At 42.0% G+C, this 21,039-nt stretch overlaps 1 protein-coding gene across 2 annotated transcripts in view; it reads right to left on the reverse strand.

Moving 5' to 3' along the window:
* The window catches only part of EFHB (EF-hand domain family member B), an 89,607-nt gene that overhangs the window by 11,698 nt on the left and 56,870 nt on the right, over window positions 1–21,039 (reverse strand). For both annotated transcript variants that reach the window (XM_040432998.1, XM_040432999.1), the window contains 5 exons: window positions 20,499–20,628; window positions 20,169–20,252; window positions 11,770–11,837; window positions 10,335–10,489; window positions 1,451–1,637 (listed from right to left, as the gene is read on the reverse strand). In XM_040432998.1, coding sequence (XP_040288932.1) covers window positions 1,451–1,637; window positions 10,335–10,489; window positions 11,770–11,837; window positions 20,169–20,252; window positions 20,499–20,628 — 624 coding nt within the window. The remainder of the gene's footprint in view (window positions 1–1,450; window positions 1,638–10,334; window positions 10,490–11,769; window positions 11,838–20,168; window positions 20,253–20,498; window positions 20,629–21,039) is intronic.

Here is a 21,039-nt window from a genome sequence, read left to right on the forward strand (position 1 = left end):
TTTTCGTTTGGTAAAAGCATCTCCTTTTAGCATGACACGTGCAGCTTTATTTTTATTCCATTTCTATATTTGGATTTTTCATTGCATCTGTTTTCACATTTTTCGCAATTTTTTAAATATAATTAAGCTGTGTCCCACTTTATGTTACAGTTATTTTTATATAATAATAATTTTTTCTTTGTATTTATTTTCTATTTATTTAATTTTAATACTCATTGTGCCCTCTCCTTACCCCCATAAGATCACAGACCTTTAGTACAGCCACACGGAGCAGGAAAATCCGCAGTGTATCTGGCCAAAATCTTTTTGCTGTGGATTTCTGTGCAGAGATTATGCAGATTTTCCACAGATTTCATATTGCGTCTTAAAGGATAAAATTTGCAGCATAAATTGACAGATTCCAGTGCTGTCGCGCTCATGTGGATGAGATTTGTGAAAATTTGTGGTAGTTTAATCACCACAAATTTTTCATATTCAATTCCGCTGTTTCACTTCTTTGTTTTTTTTTAATGCCGTTCTGACCATTTTGTTTTTCTGTTTTGTAGCCTACAATGTATATGTCTTGACTTTAAAGGGCTTCTGTCACCCCCCATTTAGCAATGTTCAGTATCGGACATTAGCTATTTGCTAATGTCAGTTGAGTCCATATATATCACTCTTACCTCTCTCTGTGCTGTAATTTCTTTAAAAAAATCTTACTTTTATAATATGCTAATTACCTCACTACCAGCAAGTTGGGCGGTCACTTGCTGGTAGCCACCGCATCCTCGGACTATAAACACGCCACCTCCTCCACTTGATAGACAGGGCCAGCGAGCGCTCTCCACCTCCCGCTGGCCCTGTCTGCCCATAAAATCCTGCGCCTGCGCCGTACCGGTCCTCATTCGGCGCAGGCGCACTAAGGAAGGAGCGGTACGGCGCAGGCGCGGGATTTCATGGGCAGACAGGGCCAGCGGGAGGAGGAGAGCGCTCGCTGGCCCTGTCTATCAAGTGGAGGAGGTGGCGTGTTTATAGTCCGAGGATGCGGCGGCTACCAGCAAGTAACCGCCCAACTTGCTGGTAGTGAGGTAATTAGCATATTACAAAAGTACGATTTTTAAAGAAATTACAGCACAGAGAGAGGTAAGAGTGATATATATGGACTCAACTGACATTAGCAAATAGCTAATGTCCGATACTGAACATTGCTAAATGGGGGGTGACTGCATCTTTATTGGGATCTTTACAATTGTATGAAGGCTGGTTTTTACGCTAGCGATTACTTCATATTACCCTTCCAGCTCACCCACCTTTCTTATGTAATTGTAATACATTTTTTACATTTTTAAATTGTCCTTTTTGTTTTACAATACAGAATAATATATTTTTTTTAAATTTTCTTCATAAAACCAAATTGAAAGCACATCAAACCTGAATGTGAATAGATAAATAGTGGGTTATGTACTCTTACCTTCACTTCCAATTGACATTTTATCTTTCCAGTTCAGGAAGTTTGCAAACTCTATGAAGCTAATCAAACCATCTTTGTCTACATCACAATATTCTATTAAGGAGTCCAAGAGAACAGGGTCCAAATCAAGACCAAACTGGTCACAGGTCTTTTTCAAATCATCCTTATCGATTTTTCCATCACCATTCTAAGGATAAAATATAATAAAATCAATAGGAAAAAAAAGAAAATAATTTCTTTTTTCATACAGAATAATTTTAATTTTATCACAAGACACGGAGGCTCCTATTGCTTTAACTTCCTTTACTGTTACCATAGCAGCAAAGAAATGAACATGTCAATCACAAAAGAAACACCATAGTAACCAACTCCTCCCCCTTATCCCAGTATATATGGACTTCCACATCCTGGGATCATCCTCTTTCTTTGCTGCTGCCATGGCAGATAAGTATCCTCTGTGTTAATAGTACCTTGCTTGTCATTCATTTGACTATATAGTTTTATGTGCACTTTTACAACGCTCTAGGGTTCTCTGGGGGTTTATCATTTCACTCTCATCTACTTCTGGTTTGTTGCGATAGTTATTTGCCCCTTTGGGTTCAACCCCCAGTTTCCCTTACTATCCTTCCCCTCTCGTTTCAGGTGTTTCGTCACCCCTTATTTTCCTTACCGGTCTTTCTCCGGTTTCTTTACCTGCCGGCTCGCGACCTTTCCGGCCATAATCTCGCGTCGCACAAGATTTCCTTCCTCCTCCTTGGTCTCCCCGGCGTTTGCGGCGACGGCCGAAGTCTCGCAATCTGCGAGATTTCGGCCTCCAGCTCTCCCTGCATCGGCGCTCCTGTTCTGTACTACGGCCGCTTGAGATCTCGCGAGATCTCGGCTTTCCACGCCAGATTTTCGCACCGTTTTCACCCGCTCTTGCTCCAGCAGCTCCCACCTTGTCCTGTGCCGGCATTCCTCAGGTGAGTGTGTGACCTTGCGCCCTAGATTATATTAGTAGTTTCTGGCCCTCATTGCTTTTTTCTCTCTGCTTTCCCTAGGTCTTCCGTCCTTTAGTGGTCTGGGGTGACTAACTCCTTCCACATTGCTCACATGTCTCGCCGCAGTAGTTCTTCTTCCGCTAGGCAGGACCCTGTTGCTAACCCCCAAAGCCCTGCTAATGCTCTCAGCCTCATTAATGAATCCTCACAGGAGAGACATAATGCTGCGCTGCAGAAATCTATCTCTGAGGCGATTATGGTAGCTATGGGCTCCATGTCCTCAGCATTATCTCAATCCATATCCCAGGCCTTATGCGCTCAGCCCCCTAGGGCCACACAGGATCCAATATTGGACACTGAAAGGCCATCTGCCTCCAGAACATTTAGAACCGATGGTAATCCATCACATGACCACGCGGTTGTCCCGCGAAAAAGAGCCTGCGCACGACAGGCAGAACGCTCTCGTGCATGGAAATCAGCCAGGACTATGCCTGAGCCATTGTCTGATTCTGACAGAGAATCTATTGAGGAGGTTCAGAACGAGTCCCATTATGACTCTGGAGAGGAGCTTGAGGACCTCGAAACTGATCCTCTAGATTTACTACCAGCTCCTATTCCACCCACGTCTACGGTCGCCTTACAGGAAGGCCAGCCTATACCAGACGACTTCATGGTGGATCCGTTAGGTACCCCCCTCTTTAATCCGGATGAGTTACATCATCCCAGATCAGCAGAATGGCTTCCTGCCACTCATGTAGCACAATATTTAGAAGAGAAAATCCGTGCTCCCTTAAGCAAGGAGTCCCGCAGTAAGTTGCGAGCGGAATGTCCCCGCCCTTTGATCCCCAATAAGGTGTGTGAAACACCGGTTGTTGATCCTAAGATGGTTCAATTCCTCACAAAAACAAAATTTAATCCTAAAAAAGGGCTTGATTCAGCCTTACGTGCGGTTCAGGATAAACTTCTGGACATCACGGGCCCTCTTGCAAAAATATTCGACATGGCCGAGTCCGCCAAGGTGGAGGGTAGACTGGTAGATCCCGTCGAGTTAGGAGGATGGGCCCAGAGGGCCATTTGCATTGCGGGCAATGTAAATACCTCCTTAGCCATTGAACGGCGTAAAGCCATCTTGATGAAGGTGGAGCCTAAGCTCTCCAACCTTGCTTTGTCCGAAATGGGCAAGAATGCTCAGGGCCTCCTATTCGGAGACTCATTTATTAAAGAGCTGGGCAGATATGTCGGGGCCTTTACGGCTTTAGACAAAGCCCAGACATCAATGAAAAGGGTTTTTTAACACCCGTTTCTCCAACAGGGCCGGCAGCTCTAGGGGCCGTCTGTCCGGCCGGTCCGATTTTCATTCCCGTGGAACGGGAAGAGGCTCCTTCAACTATAGATCCTCCCTGCAGGATACCAGACATAAACCCTCCTTCTTCCCATCCAGGGGTTTTTCAGGACGGTCCAGAAGCTACCGTGGAGCCCCATCATATCGACGTCCAGTTGGTAAGTGCCTTTCCCATCCTACCGCTGTTTTCTTCGACAGGATGTGTCGGGGGCAGACTCCGTCACTTTTCCAATGTCTGGTCCGAGATCACCTCAGACCGGTGGGTGTTAGATACCATCAAGGGTTTCACTATAGATCTGGTAGCCCATCCAAGCCTACTACCAGTTCCCAGACACATTATATTGACCGGGTCGGTGCAACGACAACTACACAGAGAACTGAAGGAACTCGTCCTCAAACAGGCGATAGAACGCACTTCACCTCATTCAGCTGTGGTAATCAGCAGTATGTTTCTGGTGCAGAAAAAAGGCGGCCAGTCGCGCCCTGTCATCAACTTAAAGTCCCTCAACTCTATAGTCCAATATCGCCATTTCAAAATGGAGGGCATCCATTTTCTAAGAGACATGCTCCTTCCAGGAGATTGGATGGTCAAACTGGACCTCAAGGATGCCTATCTCACGGTCCCGGTGGCTCCGGGCTCCAGGAACCTGCTCTGCTTTCCTTGGGGAGACCAGCTTTGGCGCTTCACTTGCCTGCCTTTCGGTCTCTCATCCGCCCCTTGGTGCTTCACCAAAGTAATGAAGCCTGTAGTGTCTTGGCTCCGCAGCAGAGGGGTACGCATGATAATTTATCTAGACGATATTCTTATCATTGCACGGAGCCCGTCCCTTCTTCACTTACACCTCTCCATGACCACCAACCTCCTATCCAAGTTGGGTTTCATCATAAACCAGGAGAAGTCATGCCTCAATCCATCGACTTCCATAGAGTTCCTGGGTTTCAGAATAGATTCCTCTTCCCTGACCCTTCACCTTCCTCTGTCCAAGGTCCGCGCTATTCGCAAAGAGCTGCGACATGCACTACTTCGACCCCAACTATCTCTGCGACACTTAGCGCGCCTTATAGGTCTCCTGGCATCGTCCATACAGGCCATCTTCCCGGCTCCCTTACACTACCGAGCTCTCCAGAGGCTCAAAATTGCGCACCTCCGGTCCGGTGCCACATACTCAGACATGGTCACGCTCGATTCAGAAACGAGAGACGAACTTCAATGGTGGATCCAGAACCTATCAGTCTGGAATGGCAAAGCCCTGTTCGGTCCCCTTCCGGATTTGATTATCGAATCCGACGCCAGCTTACACGGCTGGGGGGCTCATTGCAATGGGATATCCACCGGAGGTCCTTGGTCCCCAGAGGAGTCCCGCCTCCATATAAATGGCCTGGAATTATTGGCAGGGTCTTTGGCGATTCGCAGTTTCGCCAACGGCACAGTCACGACCTGTATCAGACTACGGATGGACAATGTCTCCGCGGTCCGATACGTAAACGGGATGGGCGGTACTCGCTCATCGGTCCTGACTTACCTAGCTCAAGATTTCTGGGAGTTTTGCCTTACCAAAGGTATAGTAGTTATAGCGGAACACCTTCCGGGTCTCCGCAATGTGGTAGCAGACTGGAATTCACGTTATATTTCGGATTCCAGAGACTGGAAGTTAGACGAGGGGGTATTCCTAACTTTATCATCTCACTGGGGTCCTCCATTGATAGACCTATTCGCGAACCGTTTGAACGCCCAGACTGCCAGGTTCTTCAGCTGACGACCGGATCCGCTGGCGGAAGCGGTAGATGCATTTCTGCAACAGTGGGGGGGTGCACTGATGGATGCGTTCCCACCGTTTGCTTTGATTCCCCGAGTTCTCCTTCAAGTTCAGCTCCAATCAGCGGATCTGATTCTGATCATCCCGCTGTGGAGGTCTCAACCTTGGTTTCCACTACTTCTGGACTTATTGGTGGATTGTGCAATCCTCCTCCCAGATCTTCCCTGGCTCTTGCGGGATCCGTTGGGAGAACAACATCCCCTCATTCGAGCAGGCGTGCTTCGTCTTCTCGCTTGCAGGATCTCGGGTGTCCCATCTCACTGTCTGGAGTTTCGGACACGACTCTTTTCTTATTGGAGAACGCATGGGCTCCAGGAACTAGATGGGCTTATCGCTCCGCCTGGGACTCTTGGGCTCGCTGGTGCGGAGAAAGGGACCTGGATCCCCTTCGGGCGCCTGTAATGTCGGTCTTGTCCTTTTTGTATGACTCAGGCAAGGCCTATCGCACTATTAATCTTTACAGATCGGCCATATCTTCCCGACACGAGGGTTTCGAGGGTACTCCTGCGGGTCAACATCCTTGGGTGTGTCGTCTGCTGAAGGGCTCTCGCTTATCTCGTCCTCCCAGACCTCGTTTCTCGGCGACTTGGGATGTGGGGTTGGTTTTGAATTTTCTGGTTGCTTGGTCTTCCAATGACCAATTATCACTACGCCAGTTATCAGCTAAGTTAGTTACGCTGTTATGTCTAATTTCATGTAAGCGGGTGTCTGATGTCCGGGCTTTAGACAACGACGCACGGTCTTTTACGCCTGAAGGGGTTTTATTTAACATTTCCAGGCGCACTAAGACGAACATTCGTTCCGTTTCTTACCCCGCTTTCCCTCAGTCCCCACAACTATGCCCGGTGGCATGCCTTCAAGAGTACGAATCTCGTACGGCTTCTTTACGTGTCTCTGATTTTCCCAATCTGTTTATTTCTTTTCGTAGACCCTATGCTCCAGTCGCCAGTGTGACACTGTCTCGCTGGGTTAAGGAGATTATGAGTCAGGCCGGTATTGACACCAATATCTTTACGGCTCATTCCGTCCGCAGTGCTTCCGCTACCTCTATGTCGGTCTCTGGAGCCCGTCTGGAGGATGTTATGCGCTTAGCAGATTGGTCTAGGGTTTCCACTTTCCGGGAGTTTTACTTTTGCCCGGAGTCTCATGCTTTTAACTCTGTCATATCTCAGCTTTAAACTTGCAATAGGAGCCTCCGTGTCTTGTGATAAAATTTCATGATTTTCCTATTACATGACGTAAAGTCATGATTTTATTAAAGACACGGAGGCGAGTATTGCCCTCCCTTACCCACCCTGTTTGTTTTTCAGAGGGATCTATTACAAGTTAAATGTTATTTATGCATTATTTGATGTTCGGTATTTTGAGTACTTTGTATATTTTCTTTTTCTTTCATAAAGTGTCTGTGTGGTACTACCTAGTATTTTGTGTTCTCGTCCGCAGGTTGACGTTTCTCCTCCTCAGTGTTTTTGGTCTAACCACGCTAGTTGGCGTTTTCGAGGCTTCTAAAGTTCGTCTGTTCTGGTCGGTTGACGAGTTGGTCCTAAGGTTCAGGGCTGTTGTTTCGGTTCAGGAAGATCCAGTTTCCGGAAGAGTCAGCGGTGATAGTGGCTGTTCAAAGAAAGAGGATGATCCTAGGATGTGGAAGTCCATATATACTGGGATAAGGGGGAGGAGTCGGTTACTATGGTGTTTCTTTTGTGATTGACATGTTCATTTCTTTGCTGTTATGGTAACAGTAAAGGAAGTTAAAGCAATACTCGCCTCCGTGTCTTAAATAAAATCATGACTTTACGTCATGTAATAGGAAAATCATGAAATTATGTGCAATGAGTTCTTAGTGGTCAAATAGAGGGAACGAACAAAGAACAGTAGGAAACATCTAAATACCATTTCTGGTTGATCTGCTTGGTTATAAGTATCAAAACCACTAACATGGACAGGATAAGTCTTAAAGGGGTTGTCCAGGATTTTTTTTTTAATCCCACCAGTGGTACCTGTGAAGAAAAATATACTTACCTGCTCTCCAGTTCTTGGTTCTGGTTCCCACACTGTCTGCAATGCACTTCCAGCCCCCGTTGGTGAACATACGGTCATGTGCACCACTGCAGGCAAAGACTGACCTCAGTGGTGACATGATATGTCCCCAAGTGGGACTTCACTGCTGGGTCACGGGACACATCACTGCTGAAGCCAGTCATTGACTGCTGTAGCACTCGTGACCCCGGCAATGCAGATGTTCACAGATGGGACTAGAAGCGCAGTGCAGAAAGCCTGAGAGTCATGGAGTGGTAAGTGAGTGGCGAGGAGAAGCTAAGTATGTTTGCCTTCATAGGTCTCACTGGCTAGCAGTCCGATTTAAAAAAAAATCCCAGACAACCCATTTAAGAGTTAGATGTAAAATGCTCACTGGGTTTATTTTGCCAGTTCACAGTTGAATTGTCAGAGAATAGCAGGGTTGTGGGACGGCATAGGTTTAAGAGGACCTGACACTGGCACTGAGATGTCTGCTTTAGTAAATATATGCCATATTGTCCGCACTATAAGATGCACCAGACCAGACCATGACGCACCCCAGGTTTAAACAACAGAAAACTTGAAGAATTAAAGCTTCCCTGGTGGTTTAATGAAGTGGAGGGTCCAATGTCAGTACTTGTTAGTAACACCGCTCTGCAACACAGCTGACATAAAAAAAAGTGAGTCTTATAGTCCAAAAAATATGGTATATTCTTTTTGAAATAACAATGTCAGCATATTTTTTCTAATTCTGTGTTGTGCCTTTGCTCTGTTATCACACCTAGACATGTATGAAGAAACTGACAACTGTCAGGCACCATTCTACTACATTGGGTGTGTCCCGACACACTTGGACAATGTCCAATGAGTTCTGATAATGTCAGAGTGCATACTCATCTTTGGACACCATTTTACAGCTTTGGCTGGGTTCACACGTTTTATGTTTCCGTTTGACATATACGTTACAAAAAAAAGGATACAAAAACGTAACACGTGGTGTGTTACATTTTTGTATCTTTTTTTTGTAACGTATATGTCAAATGGAGACACAAAACGTGTATCCTGCAATGTCCAGTAAAAAAAAAGTACAGTTTTTTTTTTTACAATGGAACTCTATAGTAAACAGATGCCACTGTATTGCATCAGTCTGAGGCATCCGTTTTTTGTATACATTAAAAGGATGGGACCATAGATGCCCGTGATAAGAACATAGTCCTACCACTTTACAAATCACTAGTCAGACCACACATGGAGTACTGTGTACAGTTCTGGGCTCCTGTAAACAAGTAAATAACCTACATAGAGAATGCCAGATCGCTTATACTGAATCAATACTTTATTACAAAAAAAAAAATCACAATTGCATTACAGACATGATTAAAAGAAAATGGTGCAGGAGATAAAAAACGACATCACTGGAGGAAACATACAGTGAATACAAGTCCATATTGGTCCATCATGATTGTATCATCTAATAAAGTGCAAATGCAGACAATTCATAAATTAGAGAGGACATTGGACATTTACCCATACTGTGTCTCCTCCAGGATGGTGCCAACCCCAACGCGCGTTGATGGACCAATATGGACTTGTATTCACTGTATGTTTCCTCCAGTGATGTCGTTTTTTATCTCCTGCACCATTTTCTTTTAATCATGTCTGTAATGCAATTGTGATTTTTTTTGTAATAAAAGTATTGATTCAGTATAAGCGGTCTGGCATTCTCTATGTAGGTTATATATATTATGATGGCTGCCATAGGCTTAAAGGGTTTCTACCACCTCATTTGGACCTAATTAGCTGTCAGACACTAGCGATCGGCTAGTGTCTGCTCTACCTAACCATGCTATTCTAAGACCTTTTGTGTGCAGCCGTTACACTAAAAAACCAACTTTTATTGCTATGCAAATGAGCCTCTAGGTGCTATGGGGGCGTCTTTTCAGCACCTAGAGGCTCCGTCTACTCACCCTGTATTCCGCCTCGCTCGTCCGTCAAGCCCGCCCATCTCTAGATTGCCAGCCTCCATCTCATCCATCGACCTCATTCTCGCGCCTGCGCCGTGTGTGTCTGTATTCGGCGCAGGCGCAGTGACTGTCTGACCGGCCGGGCGTCGTCTGTTCGGGAGCGGTCAGACAGTCACTTTAGAGAATACCTCCTTAATATAGTGATAAAAGAGACACATTGTACCTACAGCTCCACAATATAGAGCCAGAGGAACTCCACTTATACTTTTGTTACATGCATTGTGTCTTGTAGTTTCTGCTTTGTACTATCACTCTCTTCTATCATCTATTACTACTGTTGTCCATAGAAAACAAGTCCAGCACTCTTTAGAGGTAGTGAAAAAATTACTCAATTTACTGTAGATACATGATAAGAGAAGAAAAGTCCATAGCAATGTCCTATGCGTTTTGAACGTATACACCGTTATTCATAGTCTAGGTTATGAAGAAAGATATACAGTCCAAAACGCATTTCTATGGATTATTTTTTTTTCTAGTAATTTTATATTTACTTCTGAAGAGTGCTGGACTTCATCCCTGACTTCTATGGACAAATTGCTTGAGAGACTACAAGCAATCCTGGACCTTACCTACTACTTGAACTTTTCTGGCTGCCACTTCCCCTTTTTCGGCGGGGAGCAACCATTACCGCCGTTTTCTAATTCTATACATATAGTATGCAAAGGCACAAACTATTGATGCTTTGCAAACAGTACAGCAGCCAACCTTGTCATAATGCCTGAAAGCTTCCAATAATGAGGTAAAATGTTGATGATTTGCTTTCTTCAAGTGTTGCTGAACAGTTGCCAGTATGGCCCTTTGCTTCTCTTTACCACGCAGAAAATCTTTGGGGGCTCTGTAGTGAAGAACATCTCCAACTCCTGAAAGAAGAGAAGAATGAAAGTTTAGTTTTATTTGGTCCCTAATGACCTTACCACACAATTTGTTCCTGTTTATTTAGAGGTATAAGGGCTAATGTCAATGCGTCTTATGGGGCAAATACAAATAAGTGTATCCTTTACAGAAGTCTTTACTACATTAGCACCAGGGAGCGGTGAATACAGCGCCCTTTGTGCTGGTTGTACCCACCGCTCCCTGCCCTTTGGCTGCTGGTGCCGCACGCTGTGCTGTGACCTGCACACATGAGGACATAGGCATGCTCAGCAACCTCCCGCTGTGCGATGTTGGGTCACAGCACAGCGTGGCAGAAAAAGCGTTGGATCTCAGGAGCAGCAGCGGCGGCATATGGAACAGGAGAGGTGAGAGTTGATAATTGTTTTGTCTGACCTGAGGTCAGAGTACTTATGTGCTATGCCAGCATTTAGTAAACCTCCGAGGGGCACGGGCAGGAGCAGCAATATGCTCTCCTGCCCGTACTCGCTGTGCTGCAGCCCCATTGATAAAAATGTCAACTCCGTACACCGCTGAGCAGCGGTGTAATGAGAAGTAGATTTTAACCACACAGCGAAACATGTGCTTTAGAGGTAGGGAAAAGTGTAATAAAAATACAGAAAACATTAATAGACTATATTACAAAAAGTGTTATTAGGGCATTAGGGACAGGTTAACTAAAATGTATACAAAAGTTTAGTTACTCTTTAAAGAAAATGAGTTACCAAAAATTGTACCTGCCAGTTAAAACCAGATAGTAACACATCTACTCTTTGATTGTAGATTTTTTTATTCTGTTTCCTAAACATTATTATGGGGGCGGCCATCCTGCCTAAGCTCGTCTTAAGAGCATTTACAAAGCATTAAAAATTGCTTTACGGCAGCCCTATGGGCCGTAGACACAATAATCAGGAGGAGACCTCACTGACTTCTATGGGAGAGTTTTCTATTAGAATAATAAAAAACTGCAGTAAAGTGATTTGTACAAATCAAAAAGTGGTGTAAAAATGACATGGAAAATGTAATATAACATCATCAAAAATTATTTAAAAATAAGGTCATTTTCTGATGACACATTCCCTTTAAGGGTTTACACTTGGAATGGATGCTGTCTGAGAAATTGGATAATTATCTACAACCTAATTTATATCACATACAAAGTACTCAGGCTTTGTAGTTTTCTCACTCCACGGAAATAAAATTAGCGAAGCATGTCTAAAAGAGATGAGAAATGTAAAATTAGATTTTCACTACCAAAAAGAAATCTTACCATATTTTTCAGGTCGAAGCAGAATCCCAAAAGTATGATCAGCAGGAACTTTCAAACTGTCTGCGATCCTGTGAAGAATATAAAATGATTTCCTTTTTATAGCAGACATTTCTGATGTTGTAGATATTTTAAATTGTCCCGGTAATAATATCATGCGGCTTTCAAGACTTTGCTTGCAGACATTCAATGGGAACTTCATTATTTATTTCCAGGGCGCAAAAATCTGTAGGGGTGGACATTTTTGCCCCATCCCATGGATATATCTATATGGTATATAGGTATAAATGTGTAAGAATACCCCTTTATGAAAATTCAACTTATACAATTGAAAAATGTTTTTATCTATTATTAAATTAGTTTCTCTTCACTTTACATTTAGCATAAAATATATGATAATTATTGATAAATGTTACTGAAAACAATGTTTATGAGTGGGCATAGCATAGGTATATGTGTCGTTTTTCAATGTCTGAAAAATCACAAAAATCAAGTGATGGAAATAACATTAAAGATTCAAAGTAGTCTTTTCCTATCTTTACGGTCCATACATTTCTTTTCAGACACAGAACTCGCACAACACTTATCCCATTAGCAGTTGCTGGAGTCACAGGGGTGATCTGCAATTTCTACTGAAGATATGTAACGGAAATTCATTGGTGAAAAAGAGTACAGTATAAACAACTGTTTTAAAATGTCTACTATAAGAGCTAAAAGAGAGACAATGAATACACAAAAAAGTGCACAAATGACAAATCTGATAATTATATTACACAATTATAACTAGAAAATATTTTATATAACAACTGTATACGTACAATAGGCACAGATTCAAATTACAGCGCATTTATGATATACGCCAACATTCTGCGCAGCACCTTTTCCTTTCCTTCTACCCTCCTAGAAAAAGAGGCAATACATGTGACAACGGGTTCAGAAACTAAAATACTTCTAGAAGCATCTGCATCCTGAGCATTAGGGTGCGTTCACACAACACCACAAAAAATACAGATGCTGTACATGTGACGTCCGTGTTGCATCTGTTTATTTTTTTTTGCAGACCCATTGTAACAATGCCTATTCTTGTTCACAAACGGACAAGAATAAGACATATAAAAAAAAATTGTGGGGCCGCGAAACGGACGTATGGATGTGGACAGCTCACGATGTGCTGGTTTTGTGGCCCCATTTAAATGAATGGGTCCACACGCAATCCACATAAAATAGGCAATGGACTGCGAAACAAAACTACGGCCGCGTGAATGGGGCCTTAGGGATGCCATGTTTTCTTACATTGTCTCACCGAAAGGAAATTGCGCTGTTTTTACAAATCTAGTCTAGTCAAGTCTAAAGTAGAAAAAGAATGATTTCAGCAAAATGAATGTTCATTGGTTAAAATTTAACAAACGATCATTTTAGCCGACCAATAATAGACCATTATCGTTTGAAAAAAAGTTGGGCTTGTTTCAGATTTTAATATTTTGAATAGTTGGACGAAACACCTTTCATTTAAAGATAGATCATTCATGAACGAAAGATCTTTCTTTGAAAGAACATTCACAGAAATATTTTTTGTCCATGGCTTAGCTTCATTGAACATGTATGGCCAATTTGGATAACTGTAATGGCTAATATGGACTAAAATGTGTATGGCCGCGTTTTTGAACAGATCGTTCACCAGATGTTTGTTTGTTCAACTGGTGTTCAATCATCAGCAAACTTCTGTCTACTTCTGTACATGTACGGCGCTGGTGAATGTGACTTAAGGACCAATGCCGTACATGTACGGCAGGCTGATCGGGCGGGTGGAAGAGCTGCGCCCGCCAGATCAGCGGCAGGGGTCCAGCAGTCACTGATAGCCGGACCCCTGCTGTATGCGCCGGCATCCGTGAAAACAACGATGCCGGCGCATTAACCCTCGCACTACCGATGTAAGCGTTGACCGTGGCAAGTGCAGGATCCTGCCGAGTGCGGGGTGGCCATTGGGTCCCCACGCTGCTGTGACAGGGACCAGATGGCAGGGAAGGCAGCCCCATGCCTTCCTTAGGCATCGTGGCTGCCTTTCGTGACAGCCTGTGAGATCCAGCCCCCTAGATCTCACAGGAAGCAGGCTATAAGTGTATTGTGATGCATTGTAAAGGGGATCAGACCCCCAAAAGTTGAAGTCCCAGAGTGGGACAAAAAATTAAATAAAAAAAGAAGTAGAAAAATAAATATTTACAAAACAATTAAAAGTTTCATGGAAAAAAAAAAAACGAAAAAAAGTAATTTTCCCAAAATAAAGTAATTATTTTTTTTAAATAGGGAAAAAAAGAAAAGTAGACATATTAGGTATCCCCGCATCCGTATCAATCGGCTCTATAAAAAAAAAAATATATATAAAAACTGTGCTAAATTTTTTTTTACATCACTAAAAGTGCAACACCAAGCGATCAAAAAGGTGTATGCCCCCCAAAATAGTACCAATCTAACTGTCACCTCATCCCGCAAAAAAGAGCCTCTACATAAGACAATCGCCCAGAAAATAAAAAAAACTATGGTTCTCAGACTATGGAGACACTAAAACATGATTTTTTTTTTGGTTTCAAAAATGCTTTTATTGTGTTAAATGTAAAATAAAATAAAAAAAATTGACATATTAGGTATCGCCGCATCCGTAACAATCTGCTCTATAAAAATACCACATGAGATAACCTCTCAGGTGAACACTGTAAAAAAGATTAAATAAAAACGGCCAAAAAAGCCATTTTTGGTCACCTTACATTACAAAAAGTGTAATAGCAAGTGATCAAAAAGTCATATGCACCCCAAAATACTGCCGATCAAACCATCATCTCATCCCGCAAAAATGATGCACTACCTAAATGAGCCTCTACATAAGACAATCGCCCAAAAAATAAAAAAAACTATGGCTCTCAGACTATGGAGACACTAAAACATGATTTTTTTTTTGTTTCAAAAATGATATTGTGTAAAACTTTAATAAATAAATAAAAAAAGTATACATATTAGCTATTGCCACGTCCGTAAGGACCTGCTCTATAAAAAAAGCACATGAAAGTCCATTACATCCATTACATCCAATGTCAGAAAATCCATTACATCAAAAAAAGTGTAATACCAGGCGATCAAAAAGTTATACGCACCCCAAAATCGTACCAATCAAACCATCATCTCATCCCACAAAAAATGCAACCCTACCTAGGACAATCGCGCGCAAAAAAAGAAAAAAAATATGGTTCTCAGAATATGGAGACACTAAAACATGATTTTTTTTGTTTCAAAAATGCTGTTATTGTGTAAAACTTAAATGAATAAAAAAAATTATACATATTAGGTATTTCCACGTCCATAAGAACCTGCTGTATAAAAATATCACATGACCTAAACCCTCAAAAGAACACCGTAAAAAAGAAAAAAAGAAAGTGTCAAAAAAAGCCATTTTTTGTCACCTTACATGACAAAAAGTGTAATACCAAGCGATTAAAAAGTCATATGCACCCTAAAATAGTACCAATCTAGCCGCTACATAAGACAGCCGCCCAAAAAATTAAAAAAAAACTATGGCTTTCAGAATATGGAGACACTAAAACATAAGTTTTTTCAAAAATGCTTTATTATGTAAAACTAACAAACTACCCAAAAAATATTTGGTATTGTCGCGTCTGTAACAACCTGCTCTATAAAAATATCACATGATCTAACCTGTCAGATGAAGATTGTAAATAACAAAAAATAAAAACTGTGCCAAAACAGCTATTTTTTGTTACCTTGCCTCACAAAAAGTGTAATATAGAGCAACCAAAAATAATATGTACCCTAAAATAGTACCAACAAAACTGCCACCATATTCTGTAGTTTCCAAAATGGGGTCATTTGTTTTAAGTTTCTACTCTAGGGATGCATCAAATGGGACATGGCAACTTAAAATTATCCTAGTGAAATCTGCCCTCCAAAAACCATATGGCATTCCTTTCCTTCTGCGCCCTGCCATGTGCCCGTACAGCAGTTTACGACAACATATGGGGTGTTTCTGTAAACTACAGAATCAGGGCAACAAATAGAGCTTTGTTTGGCTGTTAACCCTTGCTTTGTTACTGGAAAAAAATGGATTAAAATGGAAAATCTGCCCAAAAAGTTAAATTCTAAAATTTCATCTACATTTTCCTTAAATTTTTGTGGAACACCTAAAGGGTTACCAAAGTTTGTAATATCAGTTTTGAATACCTTGAGGAGTGTAGTTTCTAAAATGGGGCCATTTATGGGTGGTTTCTATTATGTAAGCCTCACAAAGTGACTTCAGACCTGAACTGGTCCTTAAAAAGTGGGTTTTGGAAATTTTCTGAAAAAATTCAAGATTTGCTTCTAAACTTCTAAGCCTTCTAACGTCCCAAAAAAAGAAAATTTCATTTACAAAATGATCCAAACATGAAGTAGACATATGGGAAATGTAAAGTAATAACTATTTTTGGAGGTATCACTATCTTTTTTATTAGCAGAGAAATAGAAATTTTGAAAATTTTTCAAAATTCTTGTTAAATTTGGTATTTTTTTAATAAATAAAAATGAAATATTTTGACTCAAGTTTAACACTGTCATGAAATACAATATGTGACGAGAAAACAATCTCAGAATGGCTTGGATAAGTAAAAGTGTTTTAAAGTTATCACCACGTAAAGTGACACGTCAGATTTGCATAAAATGGCCTGGTCCTTAAGGTGAAAAATGGCAGGGTCCTGAAGAGGTTAAGCCTAATAATATATTGAGATTTCCTGTTCTGTTCAGGTAACTTTTTAGTATAATCACAGGCAGGCAGAATTACATTGACAGCTATCAACTCTGTATAGATAACACAGGATCCACCATTCTCAATAGGCGATATCACAGCTTACCAACTCAAAGGGGTTATCCAGCCATTCATATAGATGACCTATCGTCAGCATAGGTCATCAATATCTGATCGGTGGGAATCCGACACCAGACACCCTCGCCGATCAGCTATTTGAAGAGGAGGCAGTGCTCCATGCGACCGCCGTTTCCTCTTTATTACACTGTACTTCATCTAGGAAGTGAAGTGTAATATAAGTACTTGCTCCATTCAAGTGAATTACACTACACCACCGCTCCACATGAGATTAAGAGTAGTGAGAAGACTAGGTGCTCGCATGGAGCGCCGCCTCCTCGTCTCAAAGTTGATCAGCAGGAGTTCTGGGTGTTGGACCACCTGCCGATCAGATATTGGTGACCTATCCTGACGGAAGGTCATCAATATTAACGGCTGGACAACCCTTTCAAGTCACCAATTATGCCTAGAAAAATCTACCATAGAAGTCAATGAGGTCCCCTCCATTGTGTCTATGGCCCATGGGGCAGCTCTCAAAGAACAGGATGACTTGACATATATAAGACCTAGTGGCCAGTGTGAAATTTGCATAGTAAATTTTTTTATTATTACGAGACAAAGACAAAAAAATAAAAATCACCATTCCACCATATTTTTTTGGGGTTTTGTTTATTGCGTTCACTATGTGGTGATATGACGAAAGCATTTAAATTCCTAAAACAGAAAGGCAGTAAAGAAGCACTAAAAATTACAAAGAAAAAACAAAACAAAGACTATGATGTGCCATTCTTTTATTTCTCCTGATAGAAGTTATAAATAAATTACAAGAAGTTTGCAATGACGGCCCAGATGGTTGTTACCAGTTGGAGGGGGGTGTCCCTGCACAGTCTCACATTATCCAATCAGTGCTACGATTGTCAGACTATGCAGGAACACCCCTCCCCCCCCCCCCCCCCCCAACTGGTAACACCCATCTGGGCCTTCATTGCAAACAGCTAGCAATTCATTCAAAACTTCTAGGAGGAAGAATAAAGGAATGTCACAACAAAAAGTCATAAGGACAGATGATTCAGAAGGGGAGGTCCTCTTTAACCCCAATTGTTGGTAAACTGAAGGTTTTCTAAGAGATGCAATCCTAAAATATATCAATAAAAATAAGTGTATAACGCATATATCAGCACAGGTTTATAACTATGGCACTTACTAATAAAGGCTTAGTTGATGTTGGGCGCCATTTTCTCTACTTCGTAAGCCATGTCCCTTTGTAAAGCAAGTCTTTTTGCTAAACATGACTGCTGATGGAGAGTCATATGCCCAGATACAGTCAGGTCCATAAATATTGGGACATCAACACAATTCTAACATTTTTGGCTCTATACACCACCGCAATGGATTTGAAAGGAAACTAACAAGATGTGCTTTAACTGCAGACTGTCAGCTTTAATTTGAGGGTATTTACATCCAAATCAGGTGAACGGTGTAGGAATTACAACAGTTTGCATATGTGCCTCCCACTTGTTAAGGCACCAAAAGTAATGGGACAATTGGCTTCTCGGCTGTTCCATGGCCAGGTGTGTGTTATTCCCTCATTATCCCAATTACAATGAGCAGATGAAAGGTCTAGAGTTCATTTCAAGTGTGCTATTTGCATTTGGAATCTGTTGCTGTCAACTCTCAAGATGAGATCCAAAGGGCTGTCACTATCAGTGAAGCAAGCCATCATTAGGCTGAAAAAACACAACAAACCCTTCAGAGAGATAGCAAAAACATTAGGTGCGGCCAAAACAACTGTTTGGAACATTATTAAAAAGAAGGAACGCATCGGTGAGCTCAGCAACACCAAAAGACCCGGAAGACCACGGAAAACAACTGTGGTGGATGACCGAAGAATTCTTTCACTGGTGAAGAAAACACCCTTCACAACAGTTGGCCAGATCAAAAACACTCTCCAGGAGGTAGGTCTATGTGTGTCAAAGTCAACAATCAAGAGAAGACTTCACCAGAGTGAATACAGAGGTTTCACCACAAGATGGAAACCATTGGTGAGCCTCAAAAACAGGAAGGCCAGATTAGAGTTTGCCAAACGACATCTAAAAAAGACTTCACAGTTCTGGAACAACATCATATGGACAGATGAGACCAAGATCAACTTGGACCAAAGTAATGGAAAGAGAAGAGTATGGAGAAGGAAAGGAACTGCTCATGATCCTAAGCATACCACCTCATCAGTGAAGCATGGTGGTGGTAGTGTCATGGCGTGGGCATGTATGGCTGCCAATGGAACTGGTTCTCTTTTATTTATTGATGATGTGACTGCTGACAAAAGCAGCAGGATGAATTCTGAAGTGTTTCAGGCAATATTATCTGCTCATATTCAGCCAAATGCTTCAGAACTCATTGGACGGAGCTTCACAGTGCAGATGGACAATGACCCAAAGCATACTGCAAAAGCAACCAAAGAGTTTTTTAAGGGAAAGAAGTGGAATGTTATGCAATGGCCAAGTCAATCACATGACCTGTATCCGATTGAGCCTGCATTTCACTTGCTGAAGACAAAACTAAAGGGAAAATGCCCCAAGAACAAGCAGGAACTGAAGACAGTTGCAGTAGAGGCCTGGCAGAGCATCACCAGGGATGAAACCCAGCGTCTGGTGATGTCTATGCGTTCCAGACTTCAGGCTGTAATTGACTGCAAAGGATTTGCAACCAAGTATTAAAAAGTGAAAGTTTGATTTATGATTATTATTCGGTCCCATTACTTTTGGTCCCTTAAAAAGTGGGAGGCACATATGCAAACTGTTGTAATTCCTACACCGTTCACCTGATTTGGATGTAAATACCCTCAAATTAAAGCTGACAGTCTGCAGGTAAAGCACATCTTGTTTGTTTCATTTCAAATCCATTGTGGTGGTGTATAGAGCCAAAAATGTTAGAATTGTGTCGATGTCCCAATATTTATGGACCTGACTGTATGTCACTCAGACATGTCATTCAGTCTTCCACCTGCCATCAGCACTTGACCGTTGGGAGTGTGTTAGGATGGAAGAGGCTAAGTGATATGTCTAGTCACATGACCCTCCATCAGCGGCCAGCACAGAAGATTTGCCCCATAAGGACATGGATAATGAAGCATAGTAAACAGCACAGAATGGCAACAAAGACTGTATTAGTATGTGCCATATAGTCACCGTACATACACATAGGAAACATTCTGTTTCAGACCAATGAAATAAAAATTTGAGAACAGAAAGAGTTAGGGTCCATTCACACGTCCGCAATTTCGTTCCGCAGAATTGCGGACCCATTCATTTCTATGAGGCAGCACGATGTGCTGCCCGGATCCGGAATTGCGGATCTGCCCTTCTGGGTCTGAAATTCCGTTCCCGAAAAAAATAGAACATGTCCTATTCTTGTCCGCAATTGCGGACAAGATTAGGCATTTTCTATTAAGTGCCGGCGATGTGCGGTACGCACTGCAAAACCCACACGGACGTGTGAATGGACCCTAACGCTTGATATTAGCATTTGTAGGATAATTCGGAGAGTTGGTGGTACTTACGGGTCCAGAACCATCCCAAGTTGATACTGTGAACGTTCCTGGAAATCATCGACTCTTTTTGAAACTATGTTAGCCGCTTCATTCCTAAAACACAGACGTTTTCAGGTCATTATTTTCTAATATATCTGCTTATTGAGTTCATGAAAAGAATAAAAGGGCAATGGTTTTCATAGAAAATGTTTATATTGTGAACCCTTGAAGGGTAATGTCATACAAGGTACATCTTGTACTAAGATTGCTTCAGGATATCTTAATAAATAAGGGTTACTTACGGCAGCTATAACAAAATAAAGACCAACAATACATACAGCCCAGTGCTGAAGAACCTACTTTTTCATTTCCTGAAGCCACCTTAAGCTTCGGGCAACATTTCGGCCATCATTAAAGTGAGGTGTCTCAATTCCAAACCTGGTGTCCTTTTTATATTTTGTCCAGTCATATTTTCTGTTTCTTATCTCCCCTAAGATATAAGGAACTGTATTAATACCTTAATACAAAATAAACTTACAAAATAAAATGAGAAATAAAAGCTGCAACTTGGTCCCTCATTTACTAACAGAAATCTAATGTCTATATCCAATGTTTCTTCTATATAAAAACAACTAGAGATGGGTGAATTGATTCTAATGAGTAGATTTGTCTCATTAGCCAGACTTTTTCAGCTGTGGTGGGGCTGTCTCCCCAGGTGAAGAAGTGACCACCTACCGTATGATTGACAAGGACGGACATCCTGGGTGACCCTGCCAATCTTCTGCCTGTGCCACTGCCAAAGCTCATATTCGGTTGCAGAAGCAGCTACTGTGCATGTGCTGCTACACTTCTGGGTAGCAGCGCATGCGCAGTAGCTGTTCCCGAGCCCAAATTTAAGCTT

Source organism: Bufo bufo, chromosome 5, assembly GCF_905171765.1.
Source record: "Bufo bufo chromosome 5, aBufBuf1.1, whole genome shotgun sequence".
Taxonomy (NCBI): Eukaryota; Metazoa; Chordata; class Amphibia; order Anura; family Bufonidae; genus Bufo; species Bufo bufo.